Here is a 17,226-nt window from a genome sequence, read left to right on the forward strand (position 1 = left end):
TATGATCTGTCACTCGCCGGAGGCTGTGAGGATGCTCTTCTCTAGTCTCATGCCCTAGATTGGTTCCAAGACGGTGTCACATCCAATTCTGTAGGAAATGCGAGTTATGGCAGCGTTCTCACGAGAACGAGTGTCTGTACCATGAGTATATTGCAAATCTGGGCTGGTATATTCTGATGTGTTGACTGACCAATGCTAGATTACACACGTTGTAACGGGCAAGGACCCTGTTTGAAGCATAAAAGTATGAGACCCTCTGTGGTACATTGGGATTGTGTTCTTCAGTCCTGCCTGACTTACTTCTGTTTGGCTGACATCACAGCTCAGAGATTGTCTCCCTACGTTTTACATTCCCAGATTCCCGATCTATCCTATGTACTAGTTTCTTTATCAGCATGTAAATATATTTGGAGATACCCCACGTTCTTGGAAGACTGGGTGTTTTTTTTTACTTTTATAAATCTGATGCTCCCCACCCACAATTTGGAAATGTAATTACCGTACATTCTCACTAGGGCTTTGCACGTTGTGTGTTGTTCTGTAGCGTTTTGTCCATAGGTTCTGTATGTGTAATGCACTGGTGATAATGTGTTAGAGCTAAAAAAATACCCTTAGAAATGGAATATATGGGTTAATTCTGCACTGCCGGTATTAAAGATGGAAAAGAAGAACGGTATCTAGGAATGCGGTTTATTAATCAATGCGTTTCAAAGTTCCAAATTCTTTGCAGGACAAACCTACTCTCCTGATGGAGAAGTTCAAAACGTGTTGACTAATACACCTCATTCCTGGATATTGTTCTTCTTTTCCATCTTTAATACTGGCAGCGCAGAAATAACCCATTTATTGCAATTCTAAGGGTATTTTTGGGCTTTAACAAATTATCACCTATCGAGTGGATAGAATCACCAGAATTTAGCACTTGTGCACCCCTTTCTTGCTTGGCTGCAAGACCACGACTTGGAGGAGTTGAATGGAGCGGCTGGTCACAAATCTTCAGTATCATAGACCAGGGAAGAATAAAGCTCGTTGATGATCTGTTAGGGTTGAAGCAATGGGACCCAATGATCTCATAGTTCTCACCTGTCCTTTTTTGGCTGGAATACCCCTTTAAGAAGATCTGTATTCTATTTGTTCTTTCAAATATTCTTTATTTTTAGTGTGTGAGTAAAAATAGTTGGATAAATTATTCGGCAGTATTGATTTTCCTTTTAATGCTTTTGTAAATCAATTTATTATTCCTTTTCTAGTGTCTAAAACAAACCTCTCTGTGCATGAAGATAAGAACCGCGTGCCATTTGTCAAGGTGAGAGCAGACACTATGTTTTCTTTCTTGTTGAATGCCTAAAATTAGCAACAAATATTGCATTTTTTTTAATGTATCTGTATAACGGTATCATTGTAAGTATTACCTTATGACCTCTGCATTCTTAGGCTCGCAGTTTCATTTATGTTATGGAATCTCTTATACAACATTTCCTTGTGTTATATTATGCTACTAAAACTAGCTAACACAATAAGAAAAGTAGTGTGCATTGTCCGATAATAAAGTAGGGAAATGTTATGTATCATCGCTTTCTACAGCTGTTAGCAGACTCTTTGTAAAGTCAGCCTCTGTTTTCTGGGCCGTATTGTGTAGCCACACTGCGCAATTCCGCTATTATTAGGAAGGGTATAGCTTATTTCTTAGCTCACCATAGGTTATTGTACCACTGAATTCATCAAACTCCTCTCCAATTATTAATCTCCACCCTCCTTGCTCCTCTGTGTGACTTACTATATTGTTGAGGATATAATTTATGTATTTTACAAAAGATCAGTAATATAGTAAGTCCACACAATGATTAGCTTCAGAATTGTAAAACTCCACTGACTCAAACTGCCTGCCTGTATCGCTATAGTTAGGGTGTCTATAATTGTCCATTGTATAGTTCATTCTGTTCTCCCTGCCCTCTGCTTGTTGGAGCTGATGGAGAAAGTTATCACAAGCAGGAGGCAGGGGTGACAGACTGAAGCTGCATGATAAAGAATATGCTGAAACTTTGCAATGTGAGGGGACAGCAGTTTAATGTTGTAGAAATTTCCCTACTTAGATAAGGCACAGATCAGAGCAAGTGCCATGTAATAAGACCTCACATTCTCTGCTATGCCAGTGGTATCATGGGAAATGTAGAACCATATCAGAGAAGAAGGAATCAAGATTGCAAACAAACAGCACATTAACTTAAAGAAGTATACATATGACATGCACAAGAGCCTCTAGGTTATTCTGCAATATTAACCTATGATGCAGTATGTGCACACAAATAAAACAGAATTGTTTTTACTTCAAAATGTTTGAGATTTTCATTTTGCTGTCATAAAATTGTATTATACTTGTGCAAGCCTAATTATTGTCAGAAAATCTAATTGGGCAACTCCTGGGACTCAATCTAAACCTCGAACCATTAGCACCCAAATACAAGGTAGCACTTAAGGCCGCCTGCACATTACAGCCTTTTAGTGCTACCTGCGTGGTTGTTTCCATCACCCACATACAATATAAAGGAATCAGTGGCGTCCTATCACCGCTCCATTCAAACGTCTTAGAGCGCATTCACACATCAGCCTTTATTATCCATGCACTGTCCTCTTTGTACACTGCTGTTTAATGGAACTGTTCACACATCTACGTGCATCGCTATAAACTATCCTATTCTCATACATTTTTGCCGATCAGCCTTAGCCGTGCAATCTATGAAGCTCCAGTAAAAAGATGGCAAAGGGAAGCCATACATTTTATAAAGGATCTGTTATTTCGAGCTCTTCAAAGCAGACATAGAGAAGTGAATGTGCCCTTGCTATGGTTGTGCAGACAAGGAGGAACAATGGACTTTGGCCTAATAGCGGGAAGTTGAGATACATTTCTGGCTTCCCAGACTAGCAGACAACTGCAGAATGACGCTAAGGGCTGGCATGTACATTGTTCGAGTGCTATCTGATGTTTTGTCAGATAGCGCTTGGACCAATGTTATTCTATTGGGCAGTGATGATTAGAATTTTTGTCTTGTACTGATTCAGCATGAGAAAAAAATTGCAGCACACATTGGATCACACTCATCCATTCAAGTCTATGGGTATGTGGAAAATTTCTGATTGCACTCGGATGACTTCTGAGTGTGATCCGATTTCCACCACTGACACAATGGAAATCCATCTCCTCCTCTGAGAGAATCTGATAAAACAATGCTGACACTTTGATCAAAGTCAGATCAGAGTTTGATCGGAGTGGTATTACCATAATCGATACGAGAGAATATACGGCCGTGTGACCCCGGCCTGACAGAGGTTGTTACTCCGATAGAAGACATGTCTGCCTGACCTCCAGTCCCATCATTGATTCAGCCTGTTGCTCTCCTCTCTCCTCTGAAGCTCTGTCCCGTTAGCTTGGTTGCTTTGTATATACACAGGCCCAGCACAATGTGACCTGAAGGTCAGCGCATGGAGGTCTGATTTATATAACAGCATGGACAGAATGGTTATAAAGTACAGGTTACTAAGCCACCAGTAAAAATGGCCACACAATAGTGATTTCTGATGGACTTTTTCTAAACGACTTGTCACTAATGGTTGGTCTCTAAAGGTTGTCGTTGCTGATAACAATGCTCTAAGGTAAAATGACAAATCACTTATCCATCTCTGCTATGATCTTTGCACCAGTCTCCAGATGTGGTGTTCGGAATAAACACTTTTCCAACTACAGCACCCGACAAGGACCCAGGAATCCCAACACGGCAGACCAATTTTTGAGCAGATATCTGCCATCAGTCAGCATTTGTCACACTCATGTGGGTAGCAAAAAAGCATCGATGGTTGGCAAAAAATGGTCTAAATTGTCCTTCTCAGCCTTGTAGAAGCTCTAGAGCGTGGTTAGCCTGACACAAGCTATTTCAAGGCTGAACAGTTCTTTCTATTGGTGAAATGGGACTAATATGTTCACAACACTAATGGCCCGATTCATCACTTGGAGTGTTTTTAGTCACTTTTCTTTTTTGTCTTCTTGTATTCATGGTCAATTTTTTTGTGTTAGATTCTTCAAAATTGTACAGACGTTTCATGAATTTTGATCTCAAATGAAAAGAAATGCTCTTAATTTTTTGTCTTTAACCTTTTTTGCGCCTTTTGAGAGCAAAATGTCTCATTTCAGCTATAAAAAAGAAAATCACTCCAGGGAAGGATTGGAGTACATTTGTGCTTTTTTTGACGAATATCTGGGAAACAAGTAGCATAAAAAAGACCCAAATTAAAAGAAGAATTTGGTGCTAATTAAAAACAGGTTTTAAACACCAAAAAGTAAAAAGTACACAACAAGCTGGATTTGGCGGTAGCACTACATGTATGTCCATGTTATACATGTTAGGAGCAGTGAGGTACATTGGATGTGTTAGTTACTCTGCTGGACAATGACTATGATGTGTCAGTAGGTTATACCCTCTCATTATATTCAGTCCCGTCCGATCACACAGCACTGCAGCACTCTGGTATCAGTATGGCGCTTGTATATTTCCGCCATTCTTCCTCCAGTGCTGATGGCCGCAGAATGAATCAATATACAATTACCGCAAATCATTTTTTGCTCTGAACAGCTGAGTCTCAGAGTGGTGACTGCAGATGTACTGTGGTCTCCGGGCTGCTGAACATTTGTCCCTTTCATCTTCACGCTTATTAAATACAAGTATTTTATGCTTGATTTAGCCCTGTATTTCCTTTTAATCAAATATCTAAAATGTCGCGGCTACATAGACAGACAAGAACACACAGACAGTCATATTAAGAAGTATCCGTTTTCCATTCTGCAGTACCATTAAAGGGTTTGTTCCCCACTTATACAACCCCTTCCCAGGAAATGCACGGCGTGGTCTTTGGGCCAGCCCCTTATGCCCCCTATTTAATCAGGGAAGAGAGCGACATATTGTGTAGTGAGGCGGTATAACAGCCATTGTCGCAGCTTTACATCTCGCCATCCGGCTACTTGGCACGGACATTATCTTATCCAGGAAACCTTCTCTGATGAATGTAAGAAATGTGTTGGGAGATCCTTCTGGCCAGGATGGACTGCGGGTATCGGACAAACGCCCCTCTAATCATTTGAAGGATCATTTCTGATTATCTTCTGCTACTGTTCATGGATTGTTCTTATTTCTCATAACTATGATTACTATGTTGTGAGATTTATCTTCACCATAATAATAAATGCCACGTAATAATCCCAGCTCTGACGGGTTTGTCACTCACAGGTTTCCTGAGCAGTTAATGATGCTAGATAATTGCATATGAAGGTCTGCATGTTCTTGTTTGTCTGTGTAGCCAGGAGAGCGACATTTTAGATATTTGGTTAATAGTTATATTTTATCTCACTTTACCTAATTTGACCAATTAGGAATGGGCCCTATTTTTTTATATATGTATTTGGATTTATTTAATTTCCAGACATGTATTTCCCAAGGAAAAATAATTTGGACTAATCTTTACTGTTTCAGCGGTATACAGTAATGGGGTTATGAATCATAAATAATGTGGACATAGCAGGAAGCCCTTGATTTATTTGCTATCTGCAGTGTATGTGTATATATAGATATCGGTGCTGCGGGCAGCCCGTACTGATGTGCCAAATGCCGATTACCGGAAGAATAAAATCCATTTTCTTTTGCAGCGTTATGTTCGCAGGTTACAGGATTTCAGAGGTTTTGCTGAAAGCCATGATCCCAAAGTATTGATCTCACGCTGTTCCTCCGCGTCTGAAGCACAATGGCCAGTACTTAGCATCATTCCTCCGAGTCAGAATATGCTGTGAGCTGAATATTATTCTCTCTAGATCACAGCTCCGTTTATGCCCTTTACAAAAAGCCGTAAAATCCCAGTAAGAGATGATTGAGTGTTCGCAATCATAGTAAATGATTACATTGGTGATAATTAGTCGGAGTGATGCTTTTCCCTAAAATATTACCATTATGGTGTCCTGCTCGGCCATTGCAGGCGGAACACATCATCCTCATTGTGGTCGCCGGTCGATTTTTTTTTGCGGTTGAAGAAGCCTTACTTTTGCTCAGAGAGTGCACTAGCATAAAAATGATACTAAACCAGAAATTTACATATTATTTAAATTGTTTTATATTATAAACAATTTTTTCTCATTTGAAAAGTATTGGTTTTTGCTTATCGAATCAGTTTCAAATATGGTTTCAAAGACGGGTGGCTAATTAACTGATCCGTTTTCTATAGACTTCAATGTCAAAAAATGGATTCAGTTGAAATCAGCTTTTTTAAGCTGGGCAAAAAAGTTGTATCTGCATACCTTTTTAATAAATGGATTGCTGCTGGATCCGTTCTAACGGATGATTACTGGACATGTCAACATAGCCTTAAATAATATTCCAGTTTCCATATTGGCCTCTGGAGCAAACCACAATAAGCTAACACTTTCTGTTTTCTGCTGCTCACTTGTTTGCTTTACTGTGTAGACTGGGGCAGGGTCAGCAGGGTGCACTGAATAGTGATAGATGACAAATCACTTGTACTCCTTTAGTTCTTTACATTTTTCTGACCATTGACTCCCGTTTATGACAGCAGTCAGGAGCCATGTACACCCTGGCGCACTGCCTATGTAGTCATTGCAGGGCAGATGTGTGTGCCTCCAATATGACATCCCCGGGATGTTTTTTAATCCCTCTCTGACATCTTCCATAAATGTACAGCACATACCTGGTAGATGCCGGCAGTGTTATACAGCCGGCATCTGCCTGTAACTGTAGAGACCGTGCCTGTAACTCTCAATAGAAGACTGCAATTTTAGCGATATTTTTTAGTTTTGTGGCATCCCTAAAAACGTCAGCCGGGAAGACAAAGATACAGGCAGTACATATCAATTTTTTTTTTTTTTAAACAAATTTCTGAATTTATTTTAGCAGTAACATAAATTAAAAGCTACAGCTTTGGTATCACTGAACTCGTACTTCTCAGAAGAATCGTGTTGCCAGATTACTTTTATAGCACAATGAACACTGAAAGAAGAAAATTATGTCAGAAAATGTGTTTCTTTTCGTTCGCCATTTCACTTCACCTGGAATTTTTTTCCCTTTATCCAGTAGATTATATGGTAAAATGAACGATGAATGAATCATCCTGAAAAAGAAGAAGTGCCCATTTTACCTTTCCATCAGATAATTACCGTATTATCTATTATCGTCTATTTCAATAAAGTATCCATACCGTAAATGTTTTACATTTGTGGCAGTATAATCTGATAAGGTCTTATACACTATGGCTGGCCGAACAACAAAAGCAATTGTTACCATCCACCTCTCGTGTCTCCCCTTTCTCTCATAGACTGTAAGCTTACGAGCAGGGCCCTCACTCCTCTTGGTATCTGTTTTGATCTATGTGTTTATTGTTATGTCTATTGTCCGTACAAGTCCCCTCTATAATATAAAATGCTGCGGAATATGTTGGCGCTATAGAAATAAAATTATTATTATTATTAAGGTCGTTACACTGTGTTCCAAATTATTATGCACAAAGAGTTTAGGAGTTATCACTTATCAATTAGAATTTTTTTGTTTGTCATTTAAACTCATTGATGGTGATGTGTGTCAGGGCTCTTTATATCAATGAAAGCAATTGCAGATACCTGTTCCACATTATTAAGCAGCTTACATTTTTTGCCAAAATGGGAAAGAAAAAGGATGTGTCGGCTGCTGAGAAGCAACAAATTGTGGAGTATTTAGGTCAAGGCATGACTACAATCAACATTGCCAAGACACTTCATCGTGATTATCGCACAATCAAGAAGTATGTAGCTGATTCCCAGCACACACGTGTGCGTGCTGATAAGGAAAAATTGAGGACTCTTTCCAACAGGCAATTGCGTAAGGTTAAAAGAGCAGCTGCAAAAATGCCTTGTCATAGCAGCAGACAAGTTTTTGAAGCTGCTGGTGCCTCCAACGTCCCCAGAACAACAAGATGCAGGGTCCTTCAGAGGTTTGCAGCTGTGCGTAAGCCATCCTGTCGACCACCTCTATCCACTGCACACAAGCAGAAACAGCTCCAGTTGGCCAAACGATACATGAAGACTGACTTCCAAACTGTTTTGTTCACCGATGAGTGCCGTGCAAGGCTCGATGGTCCAGATGGATGGAGTGGAGGATGGCTGGTTGATGGACACCCCATGAAAACACGGCTAAGGCGCCAACAAGGAGGAGGTAGAGTAATGTTTTGGGCTGGAATCATGGGGAGAGAGATTGTCGGCCCCTTTATGATCCCTGAAGGGGTAAAGATGAACTCCATAATCTATGTGGAGTTTCTAAAACAACACTTCCTGCCATGGTTCAAGAGGAAGAACCGTGCTTTCCGCAGCAAGATCATTTTCATGCATGATAATGCACCGTCTCATGCAGCAAAAAACACATCTGCATCTCTGGCTGCTATGGGCATAAAAGAGGACAAACTTATGGTGTGGACACCATCTTCCTCTGGCCTCAACCCCATTGAGAACCTCTGGAGCATCATCAAAAGGAGTGTCTATGATGGCGGGAGGCAGTTCACATCTAAGCTACAGCTCTGGGAGGGTATTCTGTCCACATGCAAAACAATTGAAGCAGAAACCATCCAAAAACTGACAAATTCAATGGACGAGAGAGTTCAGAAGCTTCTTTCGAATAAGGGGTCCTATGTGCAAATGTAACATCACCTAGAATAAAGTTTTCACTTGAAAACTGTTTGATTTCATTTTGTAATAAACTGATAATGCTTATAACTTCACAATTGACCATTTTTTTGTTCAAAATAAAAAAAAAGGTTGAAAACTCTGCTGTGCATAATAATTTGGAACATGCATTTTGAGTGTTTTTTTTTTTTTATAAAAAGATACTGTTTTCATAGGCAGTTTGTTCCAAAACATTGCAATTATACTAGAATAGTAGATGACTGGAAAATAACAATGACTGCAAATCAGATAGGTAATTTAGAGAAAATATGAGGAAATATTATTTGCATAATAATTTGGAACACAGTGTATATATGTCAGTTATTGGACGATGTGCACCAGGCGCTGAGCTATTGCAGGTAATAATGACTGGTTAATGCAGAGTACTGAACCCATGATCCATTCTTCTTCCCATGTCAGGGATGTACTGAACGTTTTGTCTCCAGTCCGGAGGAGATCCTAGATGTGATTGATGAAGGAAAGTCCAACCGCCATGTTGCTGTCACAAGTAAGGGCTGACATGAGTTATCCTGCTCTAGTTTTATTAAGTGACACCCCTGTGAACTGTGTATGGAGGGGACTCGCTTGTGATCAATGCATCTAATATTACCACATACACTAGGACATTCTTCTTGGTACATTCTTCTAGGTAAAGGGAATCTGTCAACAGTTTTTTGCCACCTAATTTGAAAGCAGCATGATGGAGACAGAGACCATGATTCCAGCTATATGTCACTTACTGGGCTGCTTGCTGTAGTTTTGATAAAATCACTGTTTTATCAGCAGGAGATTATCACTAGAAGACTAGTAATCCTGCTGCCATTTAGTCCTCCATATTCATGAGCGCTATATCACCCGCCCCCAACACTGATTGGCAGCTTTCTGGCTATGCACAGTGTACACAGAAAGCTAACAATCAGTGGTAGGGGAGGGATGATACAGAGCTCAGCATTCAGAGAACTGATAGTTCTGCACAAAGATTGATTTTATAAAAACTGCATCAAGCAGCAGTAAGTGACTCGTCGCTGGAATCAGGTCTCTGTCCCTACATCAAGTTACCCTCAGATGGGCTAGTACCAACCTGCTAACAGATTCTCTAACTATTTGATATAATTTGGAGGATTTTACATGACACTAGTGTATTTTTCATTTTAGCTCAACACAGCAATTCTTAATCATATGAAGAGCGCGGTGTCAATATTATATACCTAATATTGTACATGCAAATTATCTATCTACACAACTAAAACAGATATAGAAAGGTAGACAAATATTTAATAGCCCTTCAGTATGTTTTGGGTACAAAGATGGTCACTCTCATATGATATACAGGTCCTTCTCAAAAAATTAGCATATAGTGTTAAATTTCATTATTTACCATAATGTAATGATTACAATTAAACTTTCATATATTATAGATTCATTATCCACCAACTGAAATTTGTCAGGTCTTTTATTGTTTTAATACTGATGATTTTGGCATACAACTCCTGATAACCCAAAAAACCTGTCTCAATAAATTAGCATATTTCAACCGTCCAATCAAATAAAAGTGTTTTTTAATAACAAACAAAAAAACCATCAAATAATAATGTTCAGTTATGCACTCAATACTTGGTCGGGAATCCTTTGGCAGAAATGACTGCTTCAATGCGGCGTGGCATGGAGGCAATCAGCCTGTGACACTGCTGAGATGTTATGGAGGCCCAGGATGCTTCAATAGCGGCCTTAAGCTCATCCAGAGTGTTGGGTCTTGCGTCTCTCAACTTTCTCTTCACAATATCCCACAGATTCTCTATGGGGTTCAGGTCAGGAGAGTTGGCAGGCCAATTGAGCACAGTAATACCATGGTCAGTAAACCATTTACCATTGGTTTTGGCACTGTGAGCAGGTGCCAGGAGGCATGAAGTGCTCCAAAATCTCCTGATAGCTAGCTGCATTGACCCTGCCCTTGATGAAACACAGTGGACCAACACCAGCAGCTGACATGGCACCCCACACCATCACTGACTGGGTACTTGACACTGGACTTCAGGCATTTTGGCATTTCCTTCTCCCCAGTCTTCCTCCAGACTCTGGCACCTTGATTTCCGAATGACATGCAAAATTTGCTTTCATCAGAAAAAAGTACTTGGGACCACTTAGCAACAGTCCAGTGCTGCTTCTCTGTAGCCCAGGTCAGGCGCTTCTGCCGCTGTTTATGGTTCAAAAGTGGCTTTACCTGGGGAATGCGGCACCTGTAGCCCATTTCCTGCACACGCCTGTGCACGGTGGCTCTGGAGGTTTCCACACCAGACTCAGTCCACTGCTTCCTCAGGGTCCAGTCACCTCTTCTCGTTGTACAGCGTTTTCTGCCACATTGTTTCCTTCCAACAGACTTACCATTGAGGTGCCTTGATACAGCACTCTGGGAACAGCCTATTTGTTGAGAAATTTCTTTCTGGGTCTTACCCTCTTGCTTGAGGGTGTCAATGATGGCCTTCTTGACATCTGTCAGGTCGCTAGTCTTACCCATGATGGGGGTTTTGAGTAATGAACCAGGCAGGGAGTTTTTAAAAGCCTCAGGTATCTTTTGCTTGTGTTTAGAGTTAATTAGTTGATTCAGAAGATTAGGGTAATAGGTCGTTTAGAGAACCTTTTCTTGATATGCTAATTTATTGAGACAGGTTTTTTGGGTTATCAGGAGTTGTAGGCCAAAATCATCAGTATTAAAACAATAAAAGACCTGACAAATTTCAGTTGGTGGATAATGAATCTATAATATATGAAAGTTTAATTGTAATCATTACATTATGGTAAATAATGAAATTTAACACTATATGCTATTTTTTTGAGAAGGACCTGTACATGAGATCCTTTATGTGCCTTTTTCTGTGTGTTACCACTGTGCCACGCTGTCTCTTCCAGACATGAACGAGCACAGTTCCCGTAGTCACAGCATCTTCCTCATCAATATCAAGCAGGAGAATGTGGAGACGGAGCAGAAGCTGAGTGGGAAGCTGTACCTTGTGGACTTGGCTGGCAGTGAGAAGGTCAGAATCACAACCATGACATGACTAGTCCGTTCCTTTACTATGACATATATGATCATTTATTGAACATTCTTTTGGGTTATTTTCTTTGGATTTAACTAGAGCAAGACCAAAAAAAATAAACAGTTTATTAAGGTGTAAAAAAAACAAAACGAAATACCCCCCACAAAACATTCTCACCAACCGATCTCCTCTTGTTCCTGTCCAGTCCTTGGAGAGGAGCAGTGGTGAGACTGAGTATACCTTCATTATTTTTTTTTTATTAGTGTTAACTCCTTAGTGACCACCAATACGACAAAAACTGACCTTTAGTATAAGAGACTAGCATCCCCGCACGGGTGAAAATGCACTATAGCTGACAACTTGCGGCATCAGCCACGATCAGTGTTGGCACCAACCATGGCCATTTAACCCCTTAAATACTGCTGTCAATACTGACTACAGCGTCTAGATGGTTAACAGAGTGTGGGGGCTCCCTCTTTAACCCCATCGGTACTCTGAGATGTTGATTGTGTGGTCCTGATGTTTGCGATGGCAATTTATGGCCAAATAATGTCCTTAGAGCCTGCCGGCTATAGCAGCCTGTTCAGAAGTTACGAACAGTCAGGTGGTAAAAATAAACGTCTTCATTCCTGTCACGTCACTTTGCTTTAATTCCTGAACAATACCTGAAGGGTTAATAAACGACCTGAAAGCAATTTTGAATACGGTGAGGGGTGCTGTTTCTAAAATGGTATCACTTTTGGGGGTTTACGATATATAGGACCCCCTAAAGTCACTTCAAATCTGAACTGGTCCCTAAAAAAATAAGTTTTGTAAATTACCTTTAAAAAAATTAAAAATTATCATCAAATATAATGCGTCCCGAGAAAAAAAAAAATCTCAAAACTAATGGGATATGTTGAAGCATTCCAGAGTTATTACTACATGAAGTGACTTGTGTCAGATTTCAAAAATTTGACCCAGTCATTAAGGGGTTAAACATCCCTTTAATTTGTGGACAGTTGGGACTATGCCCTGGGACCACACTAAGCATCAACACAATTATCTTAGCAAAATTTGTCGTTTGGGCCTTGCCCTTCCATTGTGCACCTGTGAACCACCCATACACGCCATGATGATCACATAGATACCTTAGGCCGGTTTCACACGTCAGTGATTCCGGGAAGTGAGGTGTCAGCTTTCTCACGTACCAGAGACACTGACACACGTAGACACATTAAAATAAATGTGTCTGCACATGTCAGCGTGTTTTCGCGGACCGTGTGTCCGCGTGCAAAACACCAAGACATGTCAGTGTTCGTGGGAGCGCACGGATCACACGGACCCATTAAAGTCAATGGGTCCGTGTAAAACACGTACCGCACACGGATGCTGTCCGTGTGCAGTCCGTGTGCCGTGCAGGAGACAGCGCTACAGTAAGCGCTGTCCCCCCAGCTGGTGCTGAAGCCCCCATTCATTTCTTCTCTCCAGCAGCGTTCGCTGGAGAGAAGAAATGAAAAATCATTGTATTTTTTTTTTTTTGCGGTAGAAATAAAGATCTTTGTTTCCCCTCCCCCCTCCCACCCCCTGTGCGCCCGACCGCTGGAAAGGAAATACTCACCCGGCTCCCTCGAAGCGTCCTCTCCGCGACGCAGCTTCTCCTGTATGAGCGGTCACGTGGTGCCGCCCATTACAGTCATGAATATGCGGCTCCACCCCTATGGGAGGGGGAAACAAAGATCTTTATTTCTACCGCAAAAAAACAAAAAAACAATGATTTTTCATTTCTTCTCTCCAGCGAACGCTGCTGGAGAGAAGAAATGAATGGCGGCTTCAGCACCCAAAGCAGGGGACGGCGCTTACTGTAGCGCTGTCTCCTGCACGGTCCGTGTGGTACCCAGTCGGCACACGGGCGGCACACGGCTGCCGCACGTGTGCCACACTGATGTGCCACGTGAGCTCACGGACACACGGGCACGGATAACTCCGGTACCGATTTTTCCGGTACCGGAATTATCTGGACGTGTGGGACAGGCCTTAGGCACACGGGCTGTGCGGATACAGGGGCACATGTTACTTTTTATATAGTTTATTTTACCAACAAATGCATGGTTCTCTATGGAAAGTTCTAGTGGACTCACTCTTATTCTCGTGTGACTAGTCAGGTCATCCTTAATGCTGCGTTATGTTGTAACCGTACCCTTTATGTGTGTATTTTTATAGAAATACATTACAGATCACTCTACACAATCACTGCAATAACAGCCAGAAATGATGGCCCATGGAATATGCTAAAATCAATGTGAGCTCAGACGGAACAAGCCCTATTGATTTGTGCGGCCTGCCCCTCCGTCTGTATTGCCTGACATCGCAGAACACTACAGTGAGGGGAAACAACAGCAGCAGATTGTGTAATAGATTGCTGAGACGAATTGCACCAATAGATCTGAAGAAAAGACATTAAGCCAATATTTTTTATAGAAGTTTTACTTATTCATAATTTCATCAATCCAATTGTCCCAGTCCAAGGAGTAACCTTCATTTTAAGAATTATTTTATAAATCAACAGCAAATTTGTAAGATTTATTGTAAAATAAATTAGCTTTTCTTTCTCCTCCTTGACTGATTTTCACTATCAGTTCATGGGGAAAATCTGTATTTAGTGAAGACAGTTTCCCATTAATGAGATAGGAGATGGCATAAAGTGTCATTTTACTGCTAGTTCCATAGAACTCTATGAGCACCAACTGTCAGCTCCTATCTCAGTAATGAGAAAATCTGTCTTTATTGAAGAATTTTTAAGAATGAATGATCAGTTCAGGAGGAGAAGGAAGATTTCTCTAATAAGATATATGAAAAAGTTTCTTATGTTTCTTATTTTATGTGTGCTATTGATTTATCTTAAAACAAAAAAATCAACGGTTACTCTTTCACTTGTAGTTAATTTAAAGGGGTTCTATATTGATCCTAAATGTTCCTAAAGAAGCACTCCTCCCATCAAAGTTTTTTATCCTCTTAATATGTTGCAGTCATCATATTATATAGCACTGTATACTGTTGTGAACTATATTTGTTGGCTCCCTCTTGTGGTCACTAGCGGTATGGCACTTGGATTATCCTTCCCCAGGTTGGTACCCACCTGGTTCGTTAGGCCTTGGGTGTTCCTATTTAGACTTCCTGGAAACTCAGTCTAGTGCCTGGAATCGATGTAATCAGTCTATGTCTGTTTTCCTCCTGACTCCTGGTCCCTGAGTTTTGCAAGATAAGCTAAGTTCTGCTTTCTTATTTTTGTCCTTTTGCATTTGCTCTTATTTTGTTCCACCTTGTTCAAAATGTGATTTCTGTTTTTGCTGGAAGCTCTAGGGGGCTGATATTCTCCCCCCACACCGTTAGTCGGTGCGGGGGTTCTTGGATCTTCAGCGTGGATATTTTTATAGGGTTTTTTGCTGACCGCATAAGTCCTCTTCCTATTTTCTGCTATTAATTAGTGGGCCTCTCTTTGCTAAATCTAGTTCATTCTTACGTTTGTCTTTTCCTCTTACCTCACCGTTATTATTTGTTGGGGGCTTGTATAATAACTTTGGGGTCTTTTCTCTGGAGGCAAGTGAGGTCTTATTTTCTCTGAAAGGGTTAGTGTTGTGAATTAGACTGTTTTGGCTCCCTCTTGTGGTCACTAGTGATATGACTCTGGGATTGTCTTTCCTCAGTTTGGCACCCACCTGGGTCGTTAGTCCAGGGGTGTTGCTATATAAACTTCCTGGATTCTCAGTCCAGTGCCTGGCATCGTTGTAATTAGTTCCTTTTTGTTTGCTCCTGTCTGCTGGTCCTGGATCTTGTAAAATTAAGCTAAGTCTTGCTTCCTTGTTTTTTGGTTATTTGCATTGCTATTATTTTTTGTCCAGCTTGTACTAAATGTGATTCCTGATTCTGCTGGAAGCTCTAGGGAGCTGGTGTTCTCCCCCCGGGCCGTTAGACGGTTCGGGGGTTCTTGAATATCCAGCGTGGAAATTTTGATAGGGTTTTTGCTGACCGTATAAGTCATCTTACTATATTCTGCTATTAGTCAGTGGGCCTCTCTTTGCTAAATATCTAGTTCATTCTTACGTTTGTCTTTTCTCCTTACCTCACCGTTATTATTTGTTGGGGGCTTGTATCCAACTTTTGGGGTCTTTTCTCTGGAGGCAAGAAAGGTCTATCTTTTCCCTTCTAGGGTTAGTTAGTTCTCCGGCTGGCGCGAGACGTCTAGAACCAACGTAGGCACGTTCCCCGGCTGCTGCTATTTGTGGTGCTAGGATTAGATATATGGTCAGCCCAGTTACCACTGCCCTATGAGCTGGTCTTTTGTGTTTGCAGACTTGGTATGTATTTTTGAGACCCTCTGCCATTGGGGTCATAACAGGTTAGTTAGTTCTCCGGCTGGTGCGAGACGTCTAGAATCAACGTAGGTACGTTCCCCGGCTACTTCTAGTTGTTGTGCCAGGATCAGATATGCGGTCAGCCAAGTTACCACTTCCCTATGAGCTGGTTTTTGTGTTTGCGGACTTAGCTGGAACTCCTGAGATCCTCTACCACTAGGATCATAACAGTATACTTACAATTGCTCATTTTGCCTTTCTACCCAGTTAATGCTTCTCTTTTTCATTAGGTCTATGTCATCACATGATTAAAAAACTAAAACAGGAGGTCAATTTTCCCTGTATGAGTCATAAGTCACTGCAAAAGTCCCTGGCAGCCCAGCCCCATCACATCTTCAACTCCTGACCCAGCTGCTCTGCTTCTTCTCAATGCTAGGGACTTTGCTGTGAGGTATAATTGTAGTTCTAATGATGACTCATGCATAGAAAAGAGACTTTCTGTTAGTACATAGAGCTTAGAAGGAATCAGCTAGTCAGTTTTTAATCATGTGATGTCATAGACCTAATGGAAAAAAGAAGAATTAGCTGGGTAGAAAGGAAAAATGAGCAATTGTAAGTACACAGTGCTATATAATGTGAAGACTGCAATATATTAAGAGGGTTTGATGAGAGGAGAGCTTGTTTAAACATCAAGGAAACACAGACTGCTGACTATTTTAGTTCATTTTAAGCCAAATTTTGCTGAGAGCAGTCATGATGTTTGAGGGGTGTGGGAGGCAGAAACCTGCTCTGTCCTCAGGACTACTGACACAGAAAGGAGTGAAGCTCCATTTGTCCTTCTCGTGACTCGGAGCCAGTTTCAGTTGATTTTTGTATAATACTGTATATTATGAAATGCGTGTGACGCCAGTTTACCTTGCTTGTCTGATTCTAAAATGACAATAAAAGTAAAAATTATATTACTCATCTAATCTTCTAGGTTAGTAAAACTGGAGCTGAAGGATCAGTACTGGACGAAGCCAAGAATATAAATAAGTCTTTGTCTGCCCTGGGAAATGTCATATCTTCTCTGGCAGAAGGAGCGGTAAGTGACAGCCTTTTCTTCTTCATTATGCAA

At 40.9% G+C, this 17,226-nt stretch overlaps 1 protein-coding gene and 1 long non-coding RNA gene across 5 annotated transcripts in view; one reads left to right on the forward strand and one right to left on the reverse strand.

Annotated features, from left to right (window-relative positions):
• Nucleotides 1-17,226, forward strand: part of KIF5A (kinesin family member 5A) — a 231,481-nt gene that overhangs the window by 130,060 nt on the left and 84,195 nt on the right. For all 4 annotated transcript variants that reach the window (XM_077297746.1, XM_077297749.1, XM_077297748.1 and 1 more), the window contains exons 6-9: nucleotides 1,251-1,306; nucleotides 9,161-9,248; nucleotides 11,648-11,772; nucleotides 17,089-17,193. In XM_077297746.1, the coding sequence (XP_077153861.1) occupies nucleotides 1,251-1,306; nucleotides 9,161-9,248; nucleotides 11,648-11,772; nucleotides 17,089-17,193 (374 nt within the window). The remainder of the gene's footprint in view (nucleotides 1-1,250; nucleotides 1,307-9,160; nucleotides 9,249-11,647; nucleotides 11,773-17,088; nucleotides 17,194-17,226) is intronic.
• Nucleotides 7,029-17,226, reverse strand: part of LOC143816849 (uncharacterized) — a 98,516-nt gene continuing 88,318 nt past the window's right edge. The window contains exon 3 of the long non-coding RNA XR_013224007.1: nucleotides 7,029-7,161. This is a non-coding gene — a long non-coding RNA (uncharacterized LOC143816849). The remainder of the gene's footprint in view (nucleotides 7,162-17,226) is intronic.

The sequence above is a fragment of the Ranitomeya variabilis genome, chromosome 3 (assembly GCF_051348905.1).
Source record: "Ranitomeya variabilis isolate aRanVar5 chromosome 3, aRanVar5.hap1, whole genome shotgun sequence".
NCBI lineage: Eukaryota > Metazoa > Chordata > Amphibia > Anura > Dendrobatidae > Ranitomeya > Ranitomeya variabilis.